Source organism: Arachis ipaensis, chromosome B09 (assembly GCF_000816755.2).
Source record: "Arachis ipaensis cultivar K30076 chromosome B09, Araip1.1, whole genome shotgun sequence".
NCBI lineage: Eukaryota > Viridiplantae > Streptophyta > Magnoliopsida > Fabales > Fabaceae > Arachis > Arachis ipaensis.
In genome coordinates, this window is record NC_029793.2 from 122,741,449 (window position 1) to 122,763,259 (window position 21,811).

General features: G+C 37.6%; 2 protein-coding genes across 5 annotated transcripts; one reads left to right on the plus strand and one right to left on the minus strand.

The window, feature by feature from the left end:
• Positions 584-5,826, plus strand: LOC107619155 (pentatricopeptide repeat-containing protein At3g12770). 4 transcript variants are annotated; one of them, XM_016321395.2, is made up of 7 exons: positions 636-958; positions 4,103-4,198; positions 4,313-4,432; positions 4,566-4,644; positions 4,879-4,965; positions 5,207-5,269; positions 5,433-5,826. In XM_016321395.2, exons 2-7 carry the CDS (start codon positions 4,143-4,145, stop codon positions 5,508-5,510), a joined length of 483 nt encoding a protein of 160 aa, XP_016176881.1. In that variant the 5' UTR covers positions 636-958; positions 4,103-4,142; the 3' UTR covers positions 5,511-5,826. The 4 variants fall into 4 exon arrangements, with proteins under 4 accessions (XP_020968332.1, XP_016176880.1, XP_016176881.1 ...); XM_016321396.2 differs by lacking the exon at positions 636-958 and adding an exon at positions 3,208-3,823; XM_021112673.1 differs by lacking the exons at positions 4,103-4,198; positions 4,313-4,432; positions 4,566-4,644; ... (1 more) ...; positions 5,207-5,269; positions 5,433-5,826 and adding an exon at positions 1,160-3,819 and having other exon boundaries at positions 584-958.
• On the minus strand, positions 6,195-9,079 carry LOC107619262 (haloacid dehalogenase-like hydrolase domain-containing protein At2g33255). The gene is made up of 5 exons (XM_016321519.2): positions 8,595-9,079; positions 8,258-8,300; positions 7,410-7,470; positions 7,185-7,319; positions 6,195-6,685 (listed from the first exon to the last, which is right to left on the minus strand). Exons 1-5 carry the CDS (start codon positions 9,025-9,027, stop codon positions 6,521-6,523), a joined length of 837 nt encoding a protein of 278 aa, XP_016177005.1. The 5' UTR covers positions 9,028-9,079; the 3' UTR covers positions 6,195-6,520.

A 21,811-nucleotide genomic window follows, 5' to 3' on the forward strand; every position in this document is an offset into this window, starting at 1 on the left:
TGTTTTCAACTTTCATGGGTACAAATGGTAGTTTACTCTATATACATATAAAATAGTAATATATAATTATATATATATATATATTAATGATCTTATTTATTTAAGATTTTACATTTATTTTTTATATATAATTTTGATATAGTTTAAAATATATAAGTTATAATTTATTAATATAGAATTATAAATTATATTTTTATTATTTGAGCCAACTCGTAAGTTCGAGCCAGCTCATGAGTTTTTCGATGAGTCGAGCTTGAGCTTAAGAAACAGGCTCGATAGTTAATGAGACGAGCTTGAGCTTGGTCTACCTCAGCTCAGCTCGGCTCACTTCCAACCCTATGAGAGACTATGCCATTTAAATTATAATTCGTTGGCAAAAACTTATTAATTTTATTGATAAGGTAAATTCAATAAAATATGTTCCTTAAATAATAATTCATTATAGCCCAAAAGTTAGTTTTTCCTTGACTCAATACAACAAAAGCATATTTGTAATTAACGTTTTATTAGAATGAATGTGTTAAATTAAAAAGGACAAAATTTGAATTTTTATGCATTTGTCTTGACAGATTTGAACAAAGCAATAATAACAAGAGTAGGTGTCACTCCTAAATCCATGTCACGTTCGTTTTCTCGTGTAGAAAAAATTTTATTTCTACACCATAGAGTTCACCTAAGAATGCAAACCTGCTGGGACCATCAAAACCGGAGCACAGTGACAGAGGCACGCATCCCTGGGACCCTGCCTCAGTGGCGCCCCTGAATCGCGTCTTCACTTCTTATTCGTGCTTCATTCCTTCTTCACCGCACCAGTCACCCACCGGTTCTCTCTGGTGCTCTCGTCTCTGACTCTCGCCTTGCTCATCTCCCTGCCAACAGCTCATTGCCGTCTTCGTTGACAGTTGCTGCCGCCGCCCACCAGCCCCTTTCGTGCAGTGCTGCAGTTTCAGACTTTCAGGTAAACCACTAAACCTTGATTTTAACTGTTAAAATTATTTATTTTAACTGAATATCATGCTTGAGCTCTGAATTCTAATTATGAATATTGTTAGAAATATCAATTTGTATGTTATGGTATTATTATGCTTGATTGTTCTGTTATTTTTGTTTGGTTTTTCTTTGTTCTTGTTTTGTTTACATTTTTAATTTTTATGTTTAGATAAATACTAATGGGAGGAGGATAGCTTATTAAAATGGTTTATAAGAAGCACATTAATGGATAATTATTCCATCTCATGCTTCTATCTTGATGTAGATACATTTGTTAATAAATTTGATCTGAGACCATACCAAATTCTCTCGCCATAGTATTATGATTCTCCCTACAACATTCAGTTTCAGCCTCACAAACTCTCGTTATTACAACTCTGCCACTATTTCCCACCACTTCCTCCTCCGCCTCCTTCAGCTCTGCGTCGACCACTGCTCCCTCAAACGCACCCACCAATCCCACTCTCAAATCCTCACAAATGGCTTCTCCCAAGACCCCTTCCTCCTCACAAGGCTCATCTCTGCTTACGCCACCTGCGGATATTCAAACTTCTCCAGGCGCGTTTTTGAGACCCTTGACGCCAAGAACGTCTACCTTTGGAACTCAATGATCAATGCTTATGCCAAAAATCGCCACTTTTTTGGGGCACTCGAGTTGTTCCGCCAAATGTGTCCTAGTGTTTCGCCCGATGATTACACTCTAGCAACTGTTTCCAAGGTTTGTGGCGAGCTTGAGGACCTGATTTGTGGGAAGGTGGTTCATGGGAAGAGCATGAGGATTGGGTTTTTGTCTGATGTTGTTGTTGCAAATTCTGTAATGGCAATGTATAATAGGTGTGGGATGTTTAGTGATGCGATGAAGGTGTTTGACGAAATGCCTCACAGGACTGTGAGTTCGTTTAATGTTATAATTTCTGGGTTTGCCGCTTTGGAAAGATGTGGTTCTTATTCCAGTGAAGGTTTCTGGTTGAAGTTTTTTATGAGAATGCAATCTGAAGGGTTTGAGCCTGATGCTTTCACAGTTGCAAGTCTCTTGCCTATGTTTTGTGCTGGTAGTAGTGAGAAATGGGATTATGGGAGGGAAATCCACTGTTATCTTGTGAAGAATGGGTTGGATATGGATATGGGTTCTGATGTTCATGTAGGATCTTCTTTGATAGATATGTATTCGAGGAGTGGTAAGGTTGTTCTTGGTAGGGCAGTGTTTGATCAAATGAAGAGCAGAAATGTTTATGTGTGGACGGCGATGATCAATGGTTATGTAGAGAACAGAGAACCTGAGCATGCATTGGTTATGTTCCGTGAGATGCAAGCAAAGGATGAAGCACAACCCAATAAAGTGTCACTCGTTAGTGTGCTTCCAGCTTGTGGCTTGCTTGCTGGGTTAACTGGTGGGAAACAAGTCCATGCATTTGCTATAAAAATGGAGCTAAATGATGATGTTTCCCTATGTAATGCTTTAATAGATATGTATTCCAAATGTGGGAGTTTGGAATATGGTAGACGAGTGTTTGACAATATTTTGTACCCCAAAGATGGTATCTCTTGGGGTTCAATGATATCTGCATACGGATTACATGGAAGAGGAGAAGAAGCTGTTGCCACATATTATGAAATGCTCAAGCAAGGGATTAAACCAGACATGATAACAGTTGTTGGTGTTCTTTCTGCTTGTAGCAAGTCAGGATTGGTTGATGAAGGCATCGATATATATAACTCACTAATGACTAAGCATGAAATGCAACCAACAATTGAAATTTGTGCTTGTGTTGTTGACATGTTAGGTCGATCAGGCCGGCTTGATCAAGCCTTAAATTTCATAAAAGAAATGCCGCTGGATCCCAGTCCAAGTGTCTGGGGATCTCTTTTAAGTGCTTCTATAATACATGGAAATTCGACGACAAGAGACCTGGCGTATAGGTGTCTCTTAGAGCTAGAACCTGAAAATCCTTCGAATTACATCTCACTTTCGAATACATATGCTTCCGATAGAAGATGGGATGTGGTAACTGAGGTGAGAACAATGATGAAAGAAAGAGGCTTAAGAAAAGTTCCAGGTTGCAGTTGGATAACTATCAGTGGAAAGACTCATTCCTTTATGGTTGCTGACAAAGCTCATCCATCTTCTGATTTAATCTATGAAATGTTGGTTGACATGGTATCAGTAATGACAGGAGATGTTTATGATGATATTGATATTCTTCCATGAATTTCCTTGTAATGATTAATGAGCCTGTAAGTGAGAGCAAACATCAAAAATCAGTTTGCCAAAGAGGTCAGCCATCTCTGATATTATGCTTGATCTTCCCTGACTCAAAATTTGATGTGCTATTCATTGGTCAAGTGAGAGCAAGAACACAAAAACCCAGCTTATGATTCTTTAAAAAAGTCCTCTTAAGGTTCCATCATGCTTGGGGAAACATTTCGTAAAACGTGATGAAATGACCTTAATCAGTTAGAATTATGTATTACAATAGTGGATCTGACTCTCAAGAATCTTGTAAATTCCTTTACTCCCTCTTTCTCATGTCTTCTACTTTTTAAGTTCATTATCAATTTAGTGTGTCTGAATTAGGTTCAGATAAGACAAGTGGATATCCAGATTTATGTCTTAATAATTTTTTTTTTGTTTTCCACGGTAAAAAAATGGTGGATCAATTCAGGAGCTAAGGCCCAAAATGCCTTCTCTTGAAGAAAAACATGCTAAAGTCTAGCCCAAGCCAAAAGAATTTAAGCCCAATGATAGTTGCAAACTCCCCGTTCGATTGTTTTGCTAATTCACTTCATACGGTTGAGTTTTATGTTTGGATTCTGGGAAAGTGAAGAAATTTTGGTAAATTTTTCTGTTCTGCTTGTGTTCTGGGGAAGTGAATAAAATTGTAGAATTTATCTTCACTTGGAAGTAACGTAGAATCACTTCATTTTCCACACTCACTTGCACATTCATCACTAATAATATTGCTGCGATCATATTATCATAATGCTCACTAGCTGTTCGATAAAATGTTTCAGTTGAATCTTTAAGCATATCATAGGAGAATTCATGCAAGAACTGTTTTGCATTATGTTTGAATGAGATGGTAAATGAGATTAATGTATTCATGCTCTGCAGGAACTGGGCATCATAACCTTTTGCGTTGTTACTTTTTGAAATGGAGGATCATTCATTTTTAACTCGGATGATGAGTCACCTTCGTTCAACCTGCAAGTATGACTTGGCTATTACTTAGTTGTAAACAACTATCGTTCAATTTGCAAGTGTATGTTATTGCAACGTGTCGAGTTTCACTGAGGTTTTTTTGTTTTCTGGTAATAATGTTAGGTATTACACTGGTTACCCGAAGGATCTTGGACCATCACGGGTTATTCATTTTACCTCTGAGCGCGAATTTGTTGAACTCCTTCATGAAGGTTATCCTATGGTGGTTGCATTTACAATCAGGTGATCTGGAGTATGCCCTTGAATTATTGTTTGATTACCACTTATTTGAAGTTCACTTTAGAACTAAATGGAACGAGAAAAAAGAAACCACCACGAAGATTTAGGATTAACTGCTAATTATTGAATGATGCAGGGGAAATTACACGCGACATCTTGACAAAGTATTAGAGGAAGCCGCTGTGGAGTTCTATCCACACGTGAAGTTCATGCGTGTAAGTTATTGTTCATTGGTGCCTGGTTGTAAGTGTTGGCAGTCATATCAATAATGTTAAAAATTACTATTATGCATAACAGCATCCCCATTATGTTGTTACTTGTTAGACATGCACACATTACAATCCATCTCTTTGAAAGCTTTGGCATTTGGAAATTCTTAGTTGTATTATCTGCGTACTCTATTGTTATTGCTTATTGATGATGAATTGGTTATTTCTGGTACTTTTCAGGTTGAATGCCCAAAGTATCCTGGGTTTTGTATAACTCGGCAGAAAAACGAGTATCCATTCATTGAGATATTTCATAGCCCGGAACAAGTATAGTATTTCCTCTCTTTTTTAATAGTCTAATTACTTAAACTGCTTAACTTGCTCATGAGAAGAAATTGTAATGAATACTCTGATTTTTTAAGCATTTGAGTAATATTATAACTGTAATGAATTCTCTTTTAATGGTCTATTGTTATAGTATGATTTTTATTCATAGGTTAATCATTTGAGTGATTACATAACCATGTAAATCTTCATCGAAATTTAAGACTTGTGTTCCTCAATACAGGCAGCTAACCAGGGAAGGGTGGCTGATCCAAGTATTAAAAAATACAATGTGAAGGTCTTGCCTGTAAGTATAATAGTTTATTATTATTCTCCTTAACCGATTTTGAATTTATCAACTACACGTGTGAAATGAATGCATACCTAGGTAGGAAAGCAATGTAATATGCAATTTATGAGTAGAACAGTTTAATGTTTTATCTGATTTTCATGCATTGGTGCACTTGCAGTTCAACTATGACGTTAGTGCTTATGGATTTAGAGAATTCTTCAAGCGCCATGGTATAAGCGCATCAGATCCAAAATAGAACATTTTAGCTTTCATCCGTTGAATAAACTATGTAATGTAATATATAGTCGCATGTTCACATGAGGCCAACAGATGAATGATTATAGACACTACTATGTAGAGTGGGTTTCTCATCTAACTGAATTGTTGCATTTCTTGCGCAGCTTTGATTTTAGATTCAAGTAAACAGCAAAAATTTGGATATGGTGTAAATTTGTGCTTATGCTTAGTTTAGAAAGAAGTTATTGTCATCCAATACTGCCTCTAAAACAAAATATAAGATAATGAATTCAGAAACTTGTTTCATTGTCAAGTCAGAAACAAGAATAAACAAAGATAGATTGCACTTCCTAAAACTGCGAATGTCTTTTTATTTCTGTAATTTTTATCTCAGACAAAATCCAACAATTTTTTTCTCAAAAATTTACGAAGTATTGTAGACAGTCCCCTTTTCAGCCTTTATCGGCATGCATTCACCCATGAATTCCAGATCAGATATCTATAAAAGTGGCAAGCAAACAATGAAAATAAACGTGAAGATGAGATGCTTGGAGGTTCACAAGCAGCTGAACAATAATATATGTCCATAAAGGTTCCAAATTCCCTTTTAATTCTATTCTTTCGTTGTTTAGCTTGAATGTTCTCTTAGTTTGCCATTACTACCGGGGTGAATGACAGTCCTGTTCCCAAAAGAAAAATTAGGTTGTGTTTGGAAAAGAGTCAGTAATACTCATAACGCCATGAGAATACTTTTGCGTTTCTTCATCAAGGGAGTAGTACCTTTTTTTGCTCTCTTTTATACAACCGGGAGTAGCAACTTCCCAAACAAGAAAATAAGTACCAAGGTGATCAAGAATAGAACCTAATTACATCGTGCAACCTAAAATTTCCAGGGATATTTTGTTTTATAAACTTACAAAAGGTTAGGAATAAAAAACTACCCAATGACATATGCCACCTTGTCTAGATCTCTTAGCACCAACTAAAAAACAACTGGTCCTGCTGAGTTTCTTTGATCTTTCTCGTGGTTCATGGTGACAAGTCAAAATTTACCTCCAAAATTGAGTAAACTTCAGCAAGGGAAGTCACCTTGAAATCCGGTTTGTGTTCAACATCGGCGTACTTGGGAGAATCATATCTTCCCGTCTCATCAAGCAAGCATGTAAATGCTCCTGCTCGCTTCCCGCAAGCAACCTGTAACATGCTCAAGTAAGAAATAACAATCAATTACCATCCAATTTCCGATGCATTGGAATATCACAAAATTAGTAAAACACATGCATAGGATGGAAAAGGGACCCCTTTTCATCTTTGTTAGAAACAAGTATCACTATAAAACATCAACTATATGCACAACTTCACATCATTCATGCCTGATAAGAGACGATGAAATCTCACTAGTAGCAGTAATAAATCACATTCTGCTTTAAAAAGAATGATAGTAAAACTCTTTTGAGACCACATAGATTACTGCTCAGCAATGTTGAAATGACTCGACGTCGAATATTTGAAATATCTTCTAATTTTCATATCCTTTCTGAATTTTATTGTGCAAAACTGCAAATAACTACTGTTCTGCCTTTGATTTTGCAATTTATTTTCAATGAAGTACTGATGTTTGATCAACGTGAAATTAGACACTAAAAGATCCTGCAAGCATTAAGTAGTTAGTATAATGAAGCAAACCACTTACATCATCTTTAAGGCTATCTCCAACCATTATTACTTCATTTGGTAGAACATCCCAAACAGAACATATATGCAGAAGCGGAGCAGGATCCGGTTTATAGGGACGAAACTCCCTACTTAATGCTGGAGAAAATGTAATCTGCAGAAACAAAATGAAAGGTAGAATGGAAGTGCTTAGCACTTACATGGAAAACAGAATATGCACAACTGAATTTGCTGATAAACTCACCCCAAACCGTTCATGGAACAAATCAACGGCTGACTTTACATTGCGTGTGATCAATCCCCTCCTGGAAAAGGAATAAAGATAAATATAAATAACTATGTATGATAAGTAATTTAATCTTAAGCATAACTACTCAGATCATAACTTGAATATTCTTGAGACAAATTGAATGCCTTTATAAAATAATAGTCGATTGACAAATATTATGATGAAATTAAAACTTCATATTAAGAATGATTTCAGCATGATTCATAAACTATACACAGCCCAAAGAGAGACAAACAACTGATTGTACTAACTTAGTGTCTTGCATTTTATGAAAATAACATGATATTTGCAAAGAGATATATGAACATGGATTATAAAAATCAAAATATCAGCATATATGCTCCTTCCCCATATTAATAATCAAAATAGCATTTCAACCCATCTCAATTCAAGATATAGAACATATGTAGCTACAGAAGTACAGAACACAAGCCTCAAGTTTACAAACATACATTGAGCCTGCAGCAGAGCCCTGAGCACAAAACCAAGGGGGGATGCAATCTAAGCAAAAAACAGTACCCATTCCTTAGAAAGTTACTAACATGAATCCATGTTACGAAGATAGACCTAAGAATAAGAAGAAATTAATAAATTTGGAAAATATAAGATTGGTTTTGTACTATTGATGAGGCTATTTCACATAAACTTAAACAGCAAAGCTAGCAATATGGAAACACTCAACATTAACTCACATAGAAACCAAATTCTTTAAAATTTTAAGTTGTGACAACCTAGAAGCCAGGGATTAAACACAATAACTGGAACACCACGACATAAGAGGAAGATGTTGTGCTTAAATGGACCTTATATTCTTCGAATCGAGAAGACCACAAAGCTCAGCAGCACCTACACCACAAATATGTCAAGCAATGCAATTCAACAACCGTAACCAATGTAAGACCATTAACTGAACTACTTATGCTACCATTCTCTTTCCACTTCAAACAGAATAATCCACTTAGAAAAACCAAGTTCTCACACAAATAAATTCAAGTTATCAACTTTCACCAACCCCACTAAACCAACTCCCCCAAAAACACCAACTTCCCATTCAACATTGCAAAACAGAATAGAAGAACCACAAAAGACTACAAACAATTAAACCCAACATTTTGGGGGAAAACAAGCTCCAATGCGTACCGGGCATGATTTGAAGACGATCAAGACCCTGGCGCTCGTAATCAGCAATGGTTTCAAAGGCCTTGCGCTGTTTCTGAGGGGTCCAGTTCTCAATCTCGTGCAAGATATCAATCCCGGAAGGGTTCTGAGATTTGATTCTGTTGTACTCGTGTTCACCAAGGACGGCTCTGTACATGGCGGCAAAGTCGATGGCGGGAACGGTTAGGGTTCCGTCCATGTCGAAAACGACGCCCCTGAGGCGCGTTTTGGGGGAACGCGAAGACGACATTAAGAGAGACCTTGTTGTGGCGGTTTTGGAGAGGATGGATGAGAACAATGGCATGGATGATGATGGTAGTAAATTAGTGGCGGTAGTGAAGTGTGGTGTGTTCGTGGTGGAGAGTGACGGTGGCAATGATTGTGGCTGAAACTGCTTTGTAGGCAGACACCGCATTTTTCATCGTCCGTGTTTCCGTACAAACAAAATGTGCCATAAAATAATGTTAAAAAAAGGCGCCTTATTTGTATTAACGCCCGAAGAAGTAAGACCAGGGTCAACTTTAGGGAAGAAATTTTTGTTTTTTTTTTTCCTCGAGTAAATTTTTTAAGTGGTTTTCAGATTGGTATATTAATGTTGCTTCTCACTAAATATATCTTTTAATTTGAGTTTCGGACAATATACAGATCTTTCTACCTAATTTCGATATGAAATGGCCAGCTGATGTGGAATACGTTCCAAAATTTCTCAATTTAGTCTTTGGCACAAATTATAAATCCTAGACATAGTTTTTTCTTCTTTTTTTTTTTTCAATTTCTTCCTTATCATGCTATAGCTCTTGTCATCGCTATTGCGGTCATGAATGACAGTCATGTTTCAAGAAGGTCGATTCGCTCCTCTGCGACGGAAAAGTGGACAAGGAACAATGTGCGAAGTAGGCATGGACCAGTTCCGGAGTGGTGCGAATGTGGGTGTCGGCCAGTCCTTCAGTGGTCAGAGACATAGACGCATCCTAATAAGTCATTCTTCGAGTGTCTAAATTATAATATGAGTCCACTAACTTTCTGAAATTTTAAGTATTGTTGATTTGAGTTTAATGTTTGCTAAGCTTGATGTATATTTGCAGACTAGTGAAAAGAATTGGTGCGGATTATTTGTCTGGACAGATTCTGTACAAGATGAGATGCTAGTAAAATTTGATAAAGAAAATGAGAATGATGAGATGAAAATGAACATTGCATAGAGAGTGGGTAAACTGAAAGCAGATGTAAAAAATGTAAAAGTGATGATCCAAGTGCTTGGTTTAGGATTTTTCATATTATTTGTGTTTATATTAATGTTGGTGTTGAAGGTTTGAATAGAATCAGTCCTGCAGTACAGAACCATGATGTTAATGTAATCCATTTTATAAACATTGTAATTGATATAAGGTGGGTTTTGATGCATCACATGATTGTGCTCTTTGATAGGTTGTTTCTGTGGTTTTATTTTTGTAAACGTAATTGAACACACAATTATGAAATGAATAAGCAACAATAACGATAGCTAACATAAAGTATCATTCATAACTGATCCACAATAACATTAGTCCATATAAAGTTATGCAATAATACAGTGATGACAATAACAATAAAAAAGATACTTAGCATTGTTTTAGCTATTTTTTGGTAACCTAATTACCATAACATAGTTGCAGAGAAGTCTATGAATCACCATGAGCAAACCAAAAACAAATAAAATATTGTCATAATTGTTTCACAAAACAACATAAACTTTCAGATTGACATCCTAAACCTATAGACATTAATCACTTCTTTCTTGGGGCTTTGAATCTTGGGGCGGACACAAACTTGAGGAAGCCTGCCAACCGTGCTGCAGTGGCATCACTACCTCCCTGCATTGGATTCAATGGTGCAGACCCTGTTGGAGGAGGTGACCTTCTTCTAGGTGGCAGTTTTGCAGGTCTAGTTGGTGTCTTCTTCTTAAGTAGATGATTCTGCAGTGCAAACAAATGACACCATAAACAGTTATAGAAATTAAAATATTTCAAATATTAAAAAGACATAACATGAAACATTATGATACAATACCTTTTGGGAGTCTTCTGCTTCAGAGTATGACGGCTGAGATAGATCAATCTTAGCCTGCTGGATATCCACTTCCACAAGAGGGATAGGATCAGCAGTAGCAGCGGCAGCAGAAGCTGTTACAGTTCCAATTCCTATTGTAGTTACAGTGGCAGTTGCAGTGGTACTTGCAGTGTGAGTTGCACTAGTACTAGTTGTTGTAGCATTTGCAGATGCAGTTGCAGTGACATTTTGAGCAGCATTCTTAGGGTCTTTTGCAACAGCCTCCGCAGCTTTGATGGCAGCAGCAACAGCTTTTATAGCATCGGCAACCCTCTTTTTTTGACTTCCTCTTTTTGTATGACCTTTCTGCAGACAATACTTGCAAGTAAATGATCGTAGTTGCCTCTTCAATGTGGTAGTTGGCTTTGATTTCTTGTTAAATTAAACTGTCCTCCTTCATCCGCATCCTTTCTCCTCTTGGTTTGGAGTTGTTCCGATTTTCTCTTAACCAATGGTGCCAAAGGTCTATTGTTCTCAGATCTTTCCCATAATTGTTGGCTAGGTAAAGGGTTGATGTGGTGGCTGTAAGTGGCTTTGTATGACTCTATAGTTAATAGCTTGTGACAGAAATCCTCTGAATGCTTGTTCACTCTATCAATAGCAGCACAAGCATGAACACACAGGATTCCTGCAATAGTAGAAACAATAATCAAATTTCCACTAAGTAATTAGGCATTGAGTACTTAAGTTAATGGCTAACTGATTAACCAGCCAAGCATATTGGTGACTAAGTAATCATGAAACTCGTACCATAAAATTGGTGAATAAGTAATTGGGTAATTGGGTAGAGTGATTAACTTATAATAAACTTGTGATAGAGGTTTAAAGATATTACCAGTTAGCATCCAAAATTGGCAAGTACATAGCCTTTTTTCCAAGTCAACTACATGGTTTGTAGGGTGTCCATGCACCTCGAATTTCTCATAGCCGGTGTCTCCAGCCCAAATTGGTTGCCAGTGTTTAGATTCTTTCCTCACCTTCTCAAGTATGCTCTTGATTACTGGGGAAAGTATCCCACATGATTATCCAACTTCACCTTATTTTTGGCTATTATCTTCATTACAAACATCCTCACCTCTTCAAGCAATGTGACTATCGGCTTTCTCCTAGCTTCCTTTATCTTTGCATTGAATACTTCACACGCGTTGTTACAAATTGAATCTAACTTTGGCTTGTGACTGAACTGTGATCTTGTCCAAGAATGTGTCGGCCATTTTTCTAGGTATGTCTATGCATCCGCATCAACCCGCTTCATCTTTTCCCTGTGTTCCTTGAACTCTTCAAAAGTAGTGGCACGTGCACAATCCCATAATAAGACCCTTAGCTCTAGATCTTTTCACTGTTTATTAAAATTTCTCCAAAGATGCCATATGTAAAACCTGAGAAAATAGTAAATAATTAGTAAATAAATTAATTATTTTTCTAGAAAATTAGAAAATAGACTTTTATAGTTTAATGAGATAGAGAAAATTAAAATAAGAATTTTGACACTAATTTTAAAAATTTTGGCCTAAGATTAGATCGAACAGGCCAAAACCGGTCGAACCAGATCCAAACCGAACCCGTGGGCCCAACCCACTCACTTTATTAAAGTGAGTTCAGACCTCTCTTTCTCTATTTGGCATGCTGAACACGATGGAGCAGCCATGGGAGAGGAAGAACATGCAAAACCCTTGCTTTGATTTCAATTTGCCATAACTTTTGATTTGGAGCTCTGATTGACGAGCGGTCAGCGGTCACACATTCGTCTCGAAATCCTCTACAACACTCATTCAACTATTTGGTAAGAAAATCAATTTTTCTTAACCAAATCTTCTCATCTCAGTTTCGAAATTTGTTGAGATTAGGTGTTGAGAGTTTATTGAATTTTGGTGTTTAGAAGCAAATTAGCTTTGTGGATTTGCTGGGTTCTATCCCAATTTCGCATTGGTAAGGTGAAGAACATTTAATCCTTTTCAAGTTATCTAATTAGTGAACCCTATGGTAATTTTAGTGTTATTTTATGAAATTAGTTTCGATTGTGTACTTTGGAAACAAATTGGTGGTGTTAGAGACTTGGTATTGGACTCTGGGAAGCCGGAAACCCGTTTGGTGAGACTTTGGAACCTTGGGTGTCGTGGAACGGTGACAAATTGTGACATTCTGGGTTTTACAGGAAATTGGCCAAGGTATAGTTTTGGTTTCTCGTATATAATATATAATGTTTTATGAAAATATAGGCTAGATGACCATAGGATAGGTTGGAATGCATGATTTCTTAAAGGTTTAGTATTCTTGATGATGATTGTTGATTTAGGTTGATCATGAATTGGTGAATATTGTTATATGATGAAAATAGGATTCTATATGACGATTTTGATGCTAATGGATGAGGATTTTAAATGTGAACTTATGAATGTTAATAAATTGATAAATGTTAGGCCGAAGGCCGTGAATTGGAGCCGGAGGCAGTGAAATTGGGCCGGAGGCCGGAAGAAGGTGAGAAAGGTGAATGATGCTTGTATAAGCGATGATAATGATTATAAGAGTGATGCTTGTATGAATGATGATTTATGTGTGGCTTGAGTTGAAGAGGGTTAAGAGAGTTGACAATGAGAATTGATTAGGGATGTTTTGGGACATGAATTGGATATTGAAATGTGACTTGGTAAGGTTAAATATTGTGAAAAAGGCTTAGAGTCTTAGTATTGAGATATGAGATTGGTGAAAATAGAGGTTTGATAAGCTTTGTGAAAATCTGATTTTTGGCCAAACTTCTGGACCCCCAAATTATTTCAAACCTATTTCATATGAAAATTGGGGCCGTGAAGTTTAGTTGTTCGAAGAATGGATGAAAAATATTTTAAAATGAGAAAGTTATGCGCGTCGGAAGTTCAAAGTGCAAAACTGGAAATTTTGTAGCATAAGNCCTTCTAGGTTGGGCATCTAGCGTATGTGAGCATGGTAAAGTGAGTCCTTGCGTACGTGAGCAAGGTGCTGCGTACGCGACGGCCCTGTTTTCAGCAAAAATGAATTTTATGTTTTAAAACCTAATTTCGAACTTCTAAACCTCTATTTTTACTCTTTTAGCCCCTAGATCTTAATAGTATATCTAGTAATGAGATTAAGCTATGAGAAGGAAGGTTACTCGAAAGTGAAGGAAGGTCTAGAGTAACTGAATTGAGATATGAATGATGAGATTTGGGGATGACTATGTGTGGTCGGAATGGTTGAGGTGTGTGTATGGCCGAAATGGTCGAGAAGGCAAGGTCTGGGTGTGTTCCTGCTTGCGTGTTAACTTGAAAATCTATTCGGATGGCAAGTTGAGGAAAGATTATTCCCTCTCTTGTCGTGATGTGGATGTGGGAAAGGTGGAAAGGTGCTCTTCTTTGTATTGTTTCCCCACATTCTTCTCTAGTTACAAGGTGGAAAGGCACGCTCTTTCGATGTGGAAAGGCACTCTCCTTCGTATCTCTTCCAAGAGAAGGTGGAAAGGCACACTCCTTCAATGTGGAAAGGCACTCTCCTTCGTTTATGATCCTCTTAGAGATGCGCAACCTAGAGACAAATGTCTGAATTAGCTACCAGATGTGTCAGGTTCTGGCGATATAACTGACACGTGAGCTCACGACCAGTAGGATAGACATTCATCATATGCATATGTGTGCTTTGTTTGATTGTGCATTAATTGGGATTGCCTAAGTGGTTATAATATGCTATTTGTTGTATCTGCTATCTGTATTACTTGTATTCTACTTGTGTTTGTCACTGTCTGCTTGTTTGTCTTTGTAACTTCACTGGAGATGGAGGAACGGAGGAAAGGCGGAGAGATTTAGGGTTCTAGTTAAGTTTTAGTTAGATTTAAGGACTTGGTTAAGTTTAGAAAGTCTTAAAGAACCTCCCTGATTCATAGTTTCTGTTTTAGTTCTTTAAGTTTCACAATCTGAGTGTCGGCGTTCTAGGATTGCCTCTGGTATTCCCAGGACCTTATTTATTATATATGTGGGCACCTTAACCATACTAAGAACCCCCGGTTCTCATCCCATACAATATTGTTGTTTTTCAGATGCAAGTTGAGAAGCACCACTCTGTATTCTGGAGACTCTAATGAAGCGAAGAACTCTTGGGACTCAGGGGCGTATTTTGCTTATATTCATATATGTATATAACTTCTCCACCTTGTACTTTATGTTTGTCCCTCTTAGAGGTGCATGGAGAACTAGGGTTTCTTTGTATATCTTGGGTTATGGGTTTTATATATATTTTGTATGTAAATATTTCCCGGCCAGCGTTAGTTTTGCAGGCTGAGTTAGGAGCTTGTTATTTTGTATCCTTGACTCTCTGCTCTTACTTTCTATATATCTATGTTTATGAACCTTAGTTTTCTTCGTACACAAGTTTTCTATTTACGTGAGCGCTACAAATTTTGTTTTAGACTTTCTTTCGAAAGCTCCTTGTTATACAATTCCTTTCAACTATTATTATATATAATTTTATGTTTAGAGGTCATAACACCTTGCACCTCCGTTTTATGATTTAAGCATAAGACTTTGTGTGGTAGGGTGTTACATTATGGTATCAGAGCAGTTCGTTTCCATAGAGCCTGGAGAATTGACTAACTATGCTTCTAAGCATACTCTAGCTGTGTGTACATGTTATTTAGGATGTTTGCTTGACATATATAGCATAAATGTTCATGGGAATACTTTTGGATATTTGAAGCACTAGACTTTAAATATTAAGACTAATCACCTTAATATCAATTGTTCGGTGTAGACAAGACCCAAATGGCATCTCGTGGGTGCGAGTAAGGTAATTCGGTTGATTCTCTGGCTTCTGCTGTGCAAGCTACTGCCGAAGGAATGGAGCAGATAACCTAGAAATTGTGATGGAGGCGATAATTGATTAAATGGTAGAGACGACCAGGGATTAGGACTCGTGCAGCTGGGGTGAAGGCCAATAATGTTTAGTTAGAAAGATGGAGAGATTCAAGGAGTATTCGGGCCGAGTAAGTGAATGATTAAGAATCTTAGTGGCTTATAATCATAGTAACGCTCCGGAAGCACAGTGATTTTGGTGACTCTAGAGTGGTGATGATGAGGGGATGAAGTCGTGAGATATGAACATGATTCGAGGATTAACACAGGGTCGAGGAATGCAGAGTGAGAATGTATGGCTTAGGTTATAACAGATTAACTTAGAAGAAGATATTAACGAATTGTTTAGTGAGTGAGATAGCTGAGAAAGAATTGAGATTAATTTCATTTAGAAAGAACCCTTGAAGGGTAAGTAAGTTGTACTCGTTAAGAGAGTTAAACGAAGCTAAGAGTGAGATAAACGGGTTTAGCTTATGCTCGAATTGGGAATAGGATATTACATTGATGTCCGAGAATAGTAAAATGAATGGTAAGAAGTCGGTTGAATCTGAGGGGGCGCATATGATGATTTGATAGCGAATTTTCGAGGACAAAAATTTCTGTTAGGGGGTAGGATGTAAAACCTGAGAAATTAGTAAATAATTAGCACACAAATTAATTATTTTTCTAGCAAATTAGAAAATTGACTTTTATAATTTAAAGAGATATTGAAAATTAAAATAAGAATTTTGACACTAATTTAAAAAAATTTGGTCCAAGATTGGACCGAATAGGCTAAAACCGGTCGAACTGGGCCCAAACCGAACATGTGGGCTCAACTCACTCACTTTATTAAAGTGAGTTCAGACTTCTCTTTCTCTATTTGGCATGTTGAACATGATGGAGCAGCCATGGGAGAGGAAGAACATGCAAAACCCTTGCTTTGATTTCAATTTACCATAACTTTTGATCCGGAGCTCTGATTGACGAGCCGTCAGCGGCCACGTATTCGTCTCGGAATCCTCTACAAAATAGATTCAACTATTTGGTAAGAAACTCGATTTTTCTTACCCAAATCTTCTCATATCAGTTTCAAAATTTGTTGCGATTAGGTGTTGAGAGTTTATTGAATTTTGGTGTTTAGGAGCAAATTAGTTTTGTGGATTTGCTGGATTCGATCCAAATTTCACATTGGTAAGGTGAGGAACATTTAATCCTTTTCAAGTTATCTAATTAATGAATCATATGGTAATTTTAGTGTTATTTTGTGAAATTAGTTTGGATTGTGTACTTTGGAAACAAATTGGTGGTGTTAGAGACTTGGTATTGGACTCTGGGAAGCCGGAGACCCGTTTGGTGAGACTTTAGAACCTTGAGTGTCGTGGAACGGTGACAAATTATGACATTCCCGGTTTTATGGAAAATCGGCCAAGGTATTGTTTTGGTTTCTCGTATATAATATATAATGTTTTGTTAAAACTTAGGCTCGATGATCATAGGATAGGTTAGAATGCATGATTGTATTAAATATTTAGTATTCTTGACGATGATTTTTTATTTGGGTTGAGCATGAATTGGTGAATATTATTATATGATGAAAACAGGATTCTATATGACGACTTTGATGCTAATGGATGAGGATTTTGAACGTGAACTTATGAATGTTAATAAATTGATAAATGTTGGGCCGTAGGCCGTGAATTAGGGCTGGAGGCCGTGAAATTGGGCTGGAGGCCGGAATAAGGTAAGAAAGGTGAATGATTCTTGTATAATTGATGATAAGGATGATATTGAATTTATAAGAGTGATACTTGTATGAATGATGATTTATGTGTGGCTTGAGTTGAAGAGGGTTAAGAGAGTTGACAATAAGAATTGATTAGGGATATTTTGGGACATGAATTGGATATTGAAATGTGACTTGGTAAGGTTAGATATTGTCAAAAAAGCTTAGAGTCTTAGTATTGAGATATGAGATTGGTGAAAATAAAGGTTTGATAAGCTTTGTGAAAATCAGATTTTTGGCCAAACTTCGGCGAGCCATAACTTGGCTTCTGGACCCCCAAATTATTTCAAATCTGTTTTATATGAAAATTGGGTCCGTGAAGTTTATGCCGTTTGAAGAATGGATGAAAAATATTTTATAATGAGAAAGTTATGCGCGTCGGAAGTTCGGAGTGCAAAACTGGAAATTCTGTAGCATAAGGCTTGCGTACGTGACCAACCCTTCTGGGTTGGGCATCTAGCGTACGCGAGCAGTGTGCTTGTGTATGTGATCATGGTAAAGTGAGTCCTTGCGTACGCGAGCAAGGTGCTGCTTACGCGATGGCGCTGTTTTCAACAAAAATGAATTTTATGTTTTAAAACCTAATTTCGAACCTCTAAACCTCTATTTTTACTCTTTTACCCCCTAGATCTCAATAGTATGCCTAGTAATGAGAATAAGCTGTGAGAAGGAAGGTTACTTGGAAGTGAAGGAAGGTCTAGAGTAACTGAATTGAGATATTAATGATGAGATTTGGGGATGACTGTGTGTGGCCGAAATGCTCGACGTGTGTGTGTGGCCGAAATGGTCGAGAAGGCAAGGGCTGGGTGCAATTCCGCTTGCGTGTTAACATGAAAATCTAGTTGGATGGCATGTTGAGGAAAGAGGATTCCCTCTCTTGTCGTGATGTGGATGTGGGGAAGGTGGAAAGACACTCTCCTTTGTATTGTTTCCCCACATTCTTCTCTGGTTGCAAGGTGGAAAGGCACGCTCCTTCGATGTGGAAAGGCATTCTCCTTTGTATCTCCTCCAGGAGAAGGTGTAAAGGCACACTTCTTCGATGTGGAAAGGCACTGTCCTTCGTTTATGATCCTCCTGGAGATGCGCAACCTAGAGACAAATGTCTGGATTAGCTACCAGATGTGTCGGGTTCTGGCGATATAACCGACACGTGAGCTCATGGCCAGTAGGATAGACATTCATCATATGCATATGTGTGCTTTGTTTGCTTGTGCATTAATTGGGATTGCCTAAGTGGTTATAATATGCTATTTGTTGTATTTTCTATCTGTATTACTTGTATTCTACCTGTGTTTGTCATTGTCTGCTTGTTTGTCTTTGTAAGTTCACCAGAGATGGAGGAACAGAGAAAACGTGGAGAGATTTAGGGTTCTAGTTAAGTTTTAGTTAGATTTAAGGACTTGGTTAAGTTTAGAAAGTCTTAGAGAACCTCCCTGATTCATAGTTTCTGTTTTAGTTCTTTAAGTTTCACAATCTGAGTGTCGGCGTTCTAGGATTGCCTCTGGCATTCCCATGACCTTATTTATTATATATGTGGGCACATTAACCATACTAAGAACCCCCGGTTCTCATCCCATACAATATTATTATTTTTTAGATACAGGTTGAGAAGCACCACTCTGTATTCTGGAGACTCTGATGAAGTGAAGAACTCTTGAAACTCAAGCACGTATTTTGCTTATAATCATATATGTATATAACTTCTCCACCTTGTACTTTATGTTTGTCCCTCTTAGAGGTGCATAGAGAACTAGGGTTTCTCTGTATATCTCGGGTTATGGGTTTTATATATATTTTGTATGTAAATATTCCCCGGCCAGCCTTAGCATCGCAGGCTGAGTTAGGAGCTTGTTATTTTTTATCCTTGACTCTCTACTCTTACTTTCTATATCTATATGTTTATGAACCTTAGTTTTCTTCGTACGCAAGTTTTCTATTTACGTGAGCGCTACGACTTTTGTTTTAGAATTTCCTTCGAAAGCACCTCGTTATACAATTCCTTTCAACTATTATTATATATAATTTTACATTTAGAGGTCGTAATACCTTGCCACCTCCGTTTTATGACTTAAGCATAAGACTTTGTGTGGTAGGGTGTTACACCATACACAGAATCGGTGATGCATGGTGCACGAAATTGTGATCATCAATGGCACCATCAACATGGTACGCTCAATTGTAATCTCAACTTTTTATCACAACTTCGCACAACTAACCAGCAAGTGCACTGGGTCGTCCAAGTAATAAACCTTACGTGAGTAAGGGTCGATCCCACGGAGATTGTTGGTATGAAGCAAGCTATGGTCATCTTGTAAATCTCAGTCAGGCGGATATAAAATAGTTATGGAGTTTTCGAACATAAATAATAATAAATAGAAAGTAAATATAGAAATACTTATGTAAATCATTGGTGAGAATTTCAGATAAGCGTATAGAGATGCTTTCGTTCCTCTGAACCTCTGCTTTCCTGCTGTCTTCATCCAATCAGTCTTACTCCTTTCCATGGCAAGCTTTTTGTAAGGGCATCACCGTTGTCAATGGCTACATCCCATCCTCTTGTGAAAATGGTCCAAATGCTCTGTCACGGCACGGCTAATCATCTGAGGTTCTCGATCATACTGGAATAGGATTCACCCTCCTTTTGCGTCTGTTACTACGCCCAGCACTTGCGAGTTTGAAGATCGTCACAGCCATCCCTTCCCAGATCCTACTCGGAATACCACAGACAAGGTTTAGACTTTCCGGTTCTCAGGAATGGCCATCCATGGGTTCTAACTTATACCACGAAGACACTAATAACTCGGACTCGGTCCCCTGTATTAGATATCCAAGAGATAATCATCCAATCTAATGTGGAACGGAAGTGGTTGTCAGGCACGCGTTCGTGGGGGAATGATGATGATTGTCACGTTCATCACATTCATGTTGAAGTGCGAATGAATATCATAGAAGCAGAATAAGTTGAATTGAATAGAAAAACAGTAGTACTTTGCATTAATTTATGAGGAACAGCAGAGCTCCACACCTTAATCTATGGAGTGTAGAAACTCTACCGTTGAAAATACATAAGTGAAAGGTTCAGGCATGGCCGAATGGCCAGCCCTCATAATCTAAGAACCAGACGTCCAAAGATGATCCAAAGATCTCTAATACAATAGTAAACAGTCCTATTTATACTAAACTAGTTACTAGGGTTTACAGAAGTAAGTAATTGATGCATAAATCCACTTCCGGGGCCCACTTGGTGTGTACTTGGGCTGAGCTTGAGTGTTACACGTGCAGAGGCTCTTTCTGGAGTTGAACGCCAGGTTGTAACGTATTTCTGGCGTTCAACTTTGGTTTGTGACTTGTTTCTAGCGTTTAACTCCAGACAGCAGCATAGAACTGGCGTTCAACGCCCTTTTACGTCATCTAAACTCGTTAAAAGTATGGACTATTATATATTTTTGGAAAGCCCTGGATGTCTACTTTTCAACGCAGTTGGAAGCGCGCCATTTTGAGTTCTGTAGCTCCAGAAAATCCACTTTGAGTGCAGGGAGGTCAGAATCCAACAACATCAGCAGTCCTTCTTCAACCTCTGAATATGATTTTTGCTCAAGTCCCTCAATTTCAGCCAGAAAATACCTGAAGTCACAGAAAAATACACAAACTCATAGTAAAGTCTAGAAATATGAATTTAACATAAAAACTAATGAAAACATCTTTAAAAGTAACTAGATTCTACTAAAAACATACTAAAAACAATGCCAAAAAGCGTATAAATTATCCGCTCATCATAACACCAAACTTAACTTGTTGCTTGTCCCCAAGCAACTGAAAAATCAAATAGAATAAAAAGAAGAGAATATACTGTAAATTCCAAACTATCAATGAAACATAGCTCCAATCAGATGAGCAGGACTTGTAGCTTTTTGCCTCTTGAATAGTTTTGGCATCTCACTTTATCCATTGAAGTTCAGAACGATTGGCTTCTATAAGAACTCAGAGTTCAGATAGTGTTATTGATTCTCCTAGTTCAGTATGATGATTCTTGAACACAGCTATTTTATGAGTCTTGGCCGTGGCCCTAAGCACTTTGTTTTCCAGTATTACCACCGGATACATAAATGCCACAGAAACATAATTGGGTGAACCTTTTCAGATTGTGACTCAACTTTGCTAAAGTCCCCAATTAGAGGTATCCAGGGTTCTTAAGCACACTCTTCTTTTGCTTTGGACCTTGACTTTAACCGCTCAGTCTCAAGTTTTCACTTGACACCTACACGCCACAAGCACATGGTTAGGGACAGCTTGGTTTAGCCACTTAGGCCAGGATTTTATTCCTTTGGGCCCTCCTATCCACTAATGCTCAAAGCCTTAGGATCCTTTTTATTTACCCTTGACTTTTGGTTTTAAGGGTTATTGGATTTTTGCTCTTGCCTCTTGGTTTTAAGAGCTTTTGACTTTTTCTGCTTGCTTTTTCTTTTTATTTTTTTTCGCCTATATTTTTT

Excerpts from the sequence above, each read along its gene's own strand:
- LOC107619155 (XM_021112673.1), top strand. The coding sequence starts at position 1,313 with ATGATTCTCCCTACAACATTCAGTTTCAGCCTCACAAACTCTCGTTAT.
- LOC107619262 (XM_016321519.2), bottom strand. The coding sequence starts at position 9,027 with ATGCGGTGTCTGCCTACAAAGCAGTTTCAGCCACAATCATTGCCACCG. Across the intron at positions 8,301-8,594 it reads TCGTCTTCAAATCATGCCCG|GTGCTGCTGAGCTTTGTGGT; the intron begins GTACGCATTGGA and ends TTTGTGGTGTAG. Across the intron at positions 6,686-7,184 it reads GAGATAGCCTTAAAGATGAT|GTTGCTTGCGGGAAGCGAGC; the intron begins GTAAGTGGTTTG and ends AGCATGTTACAG.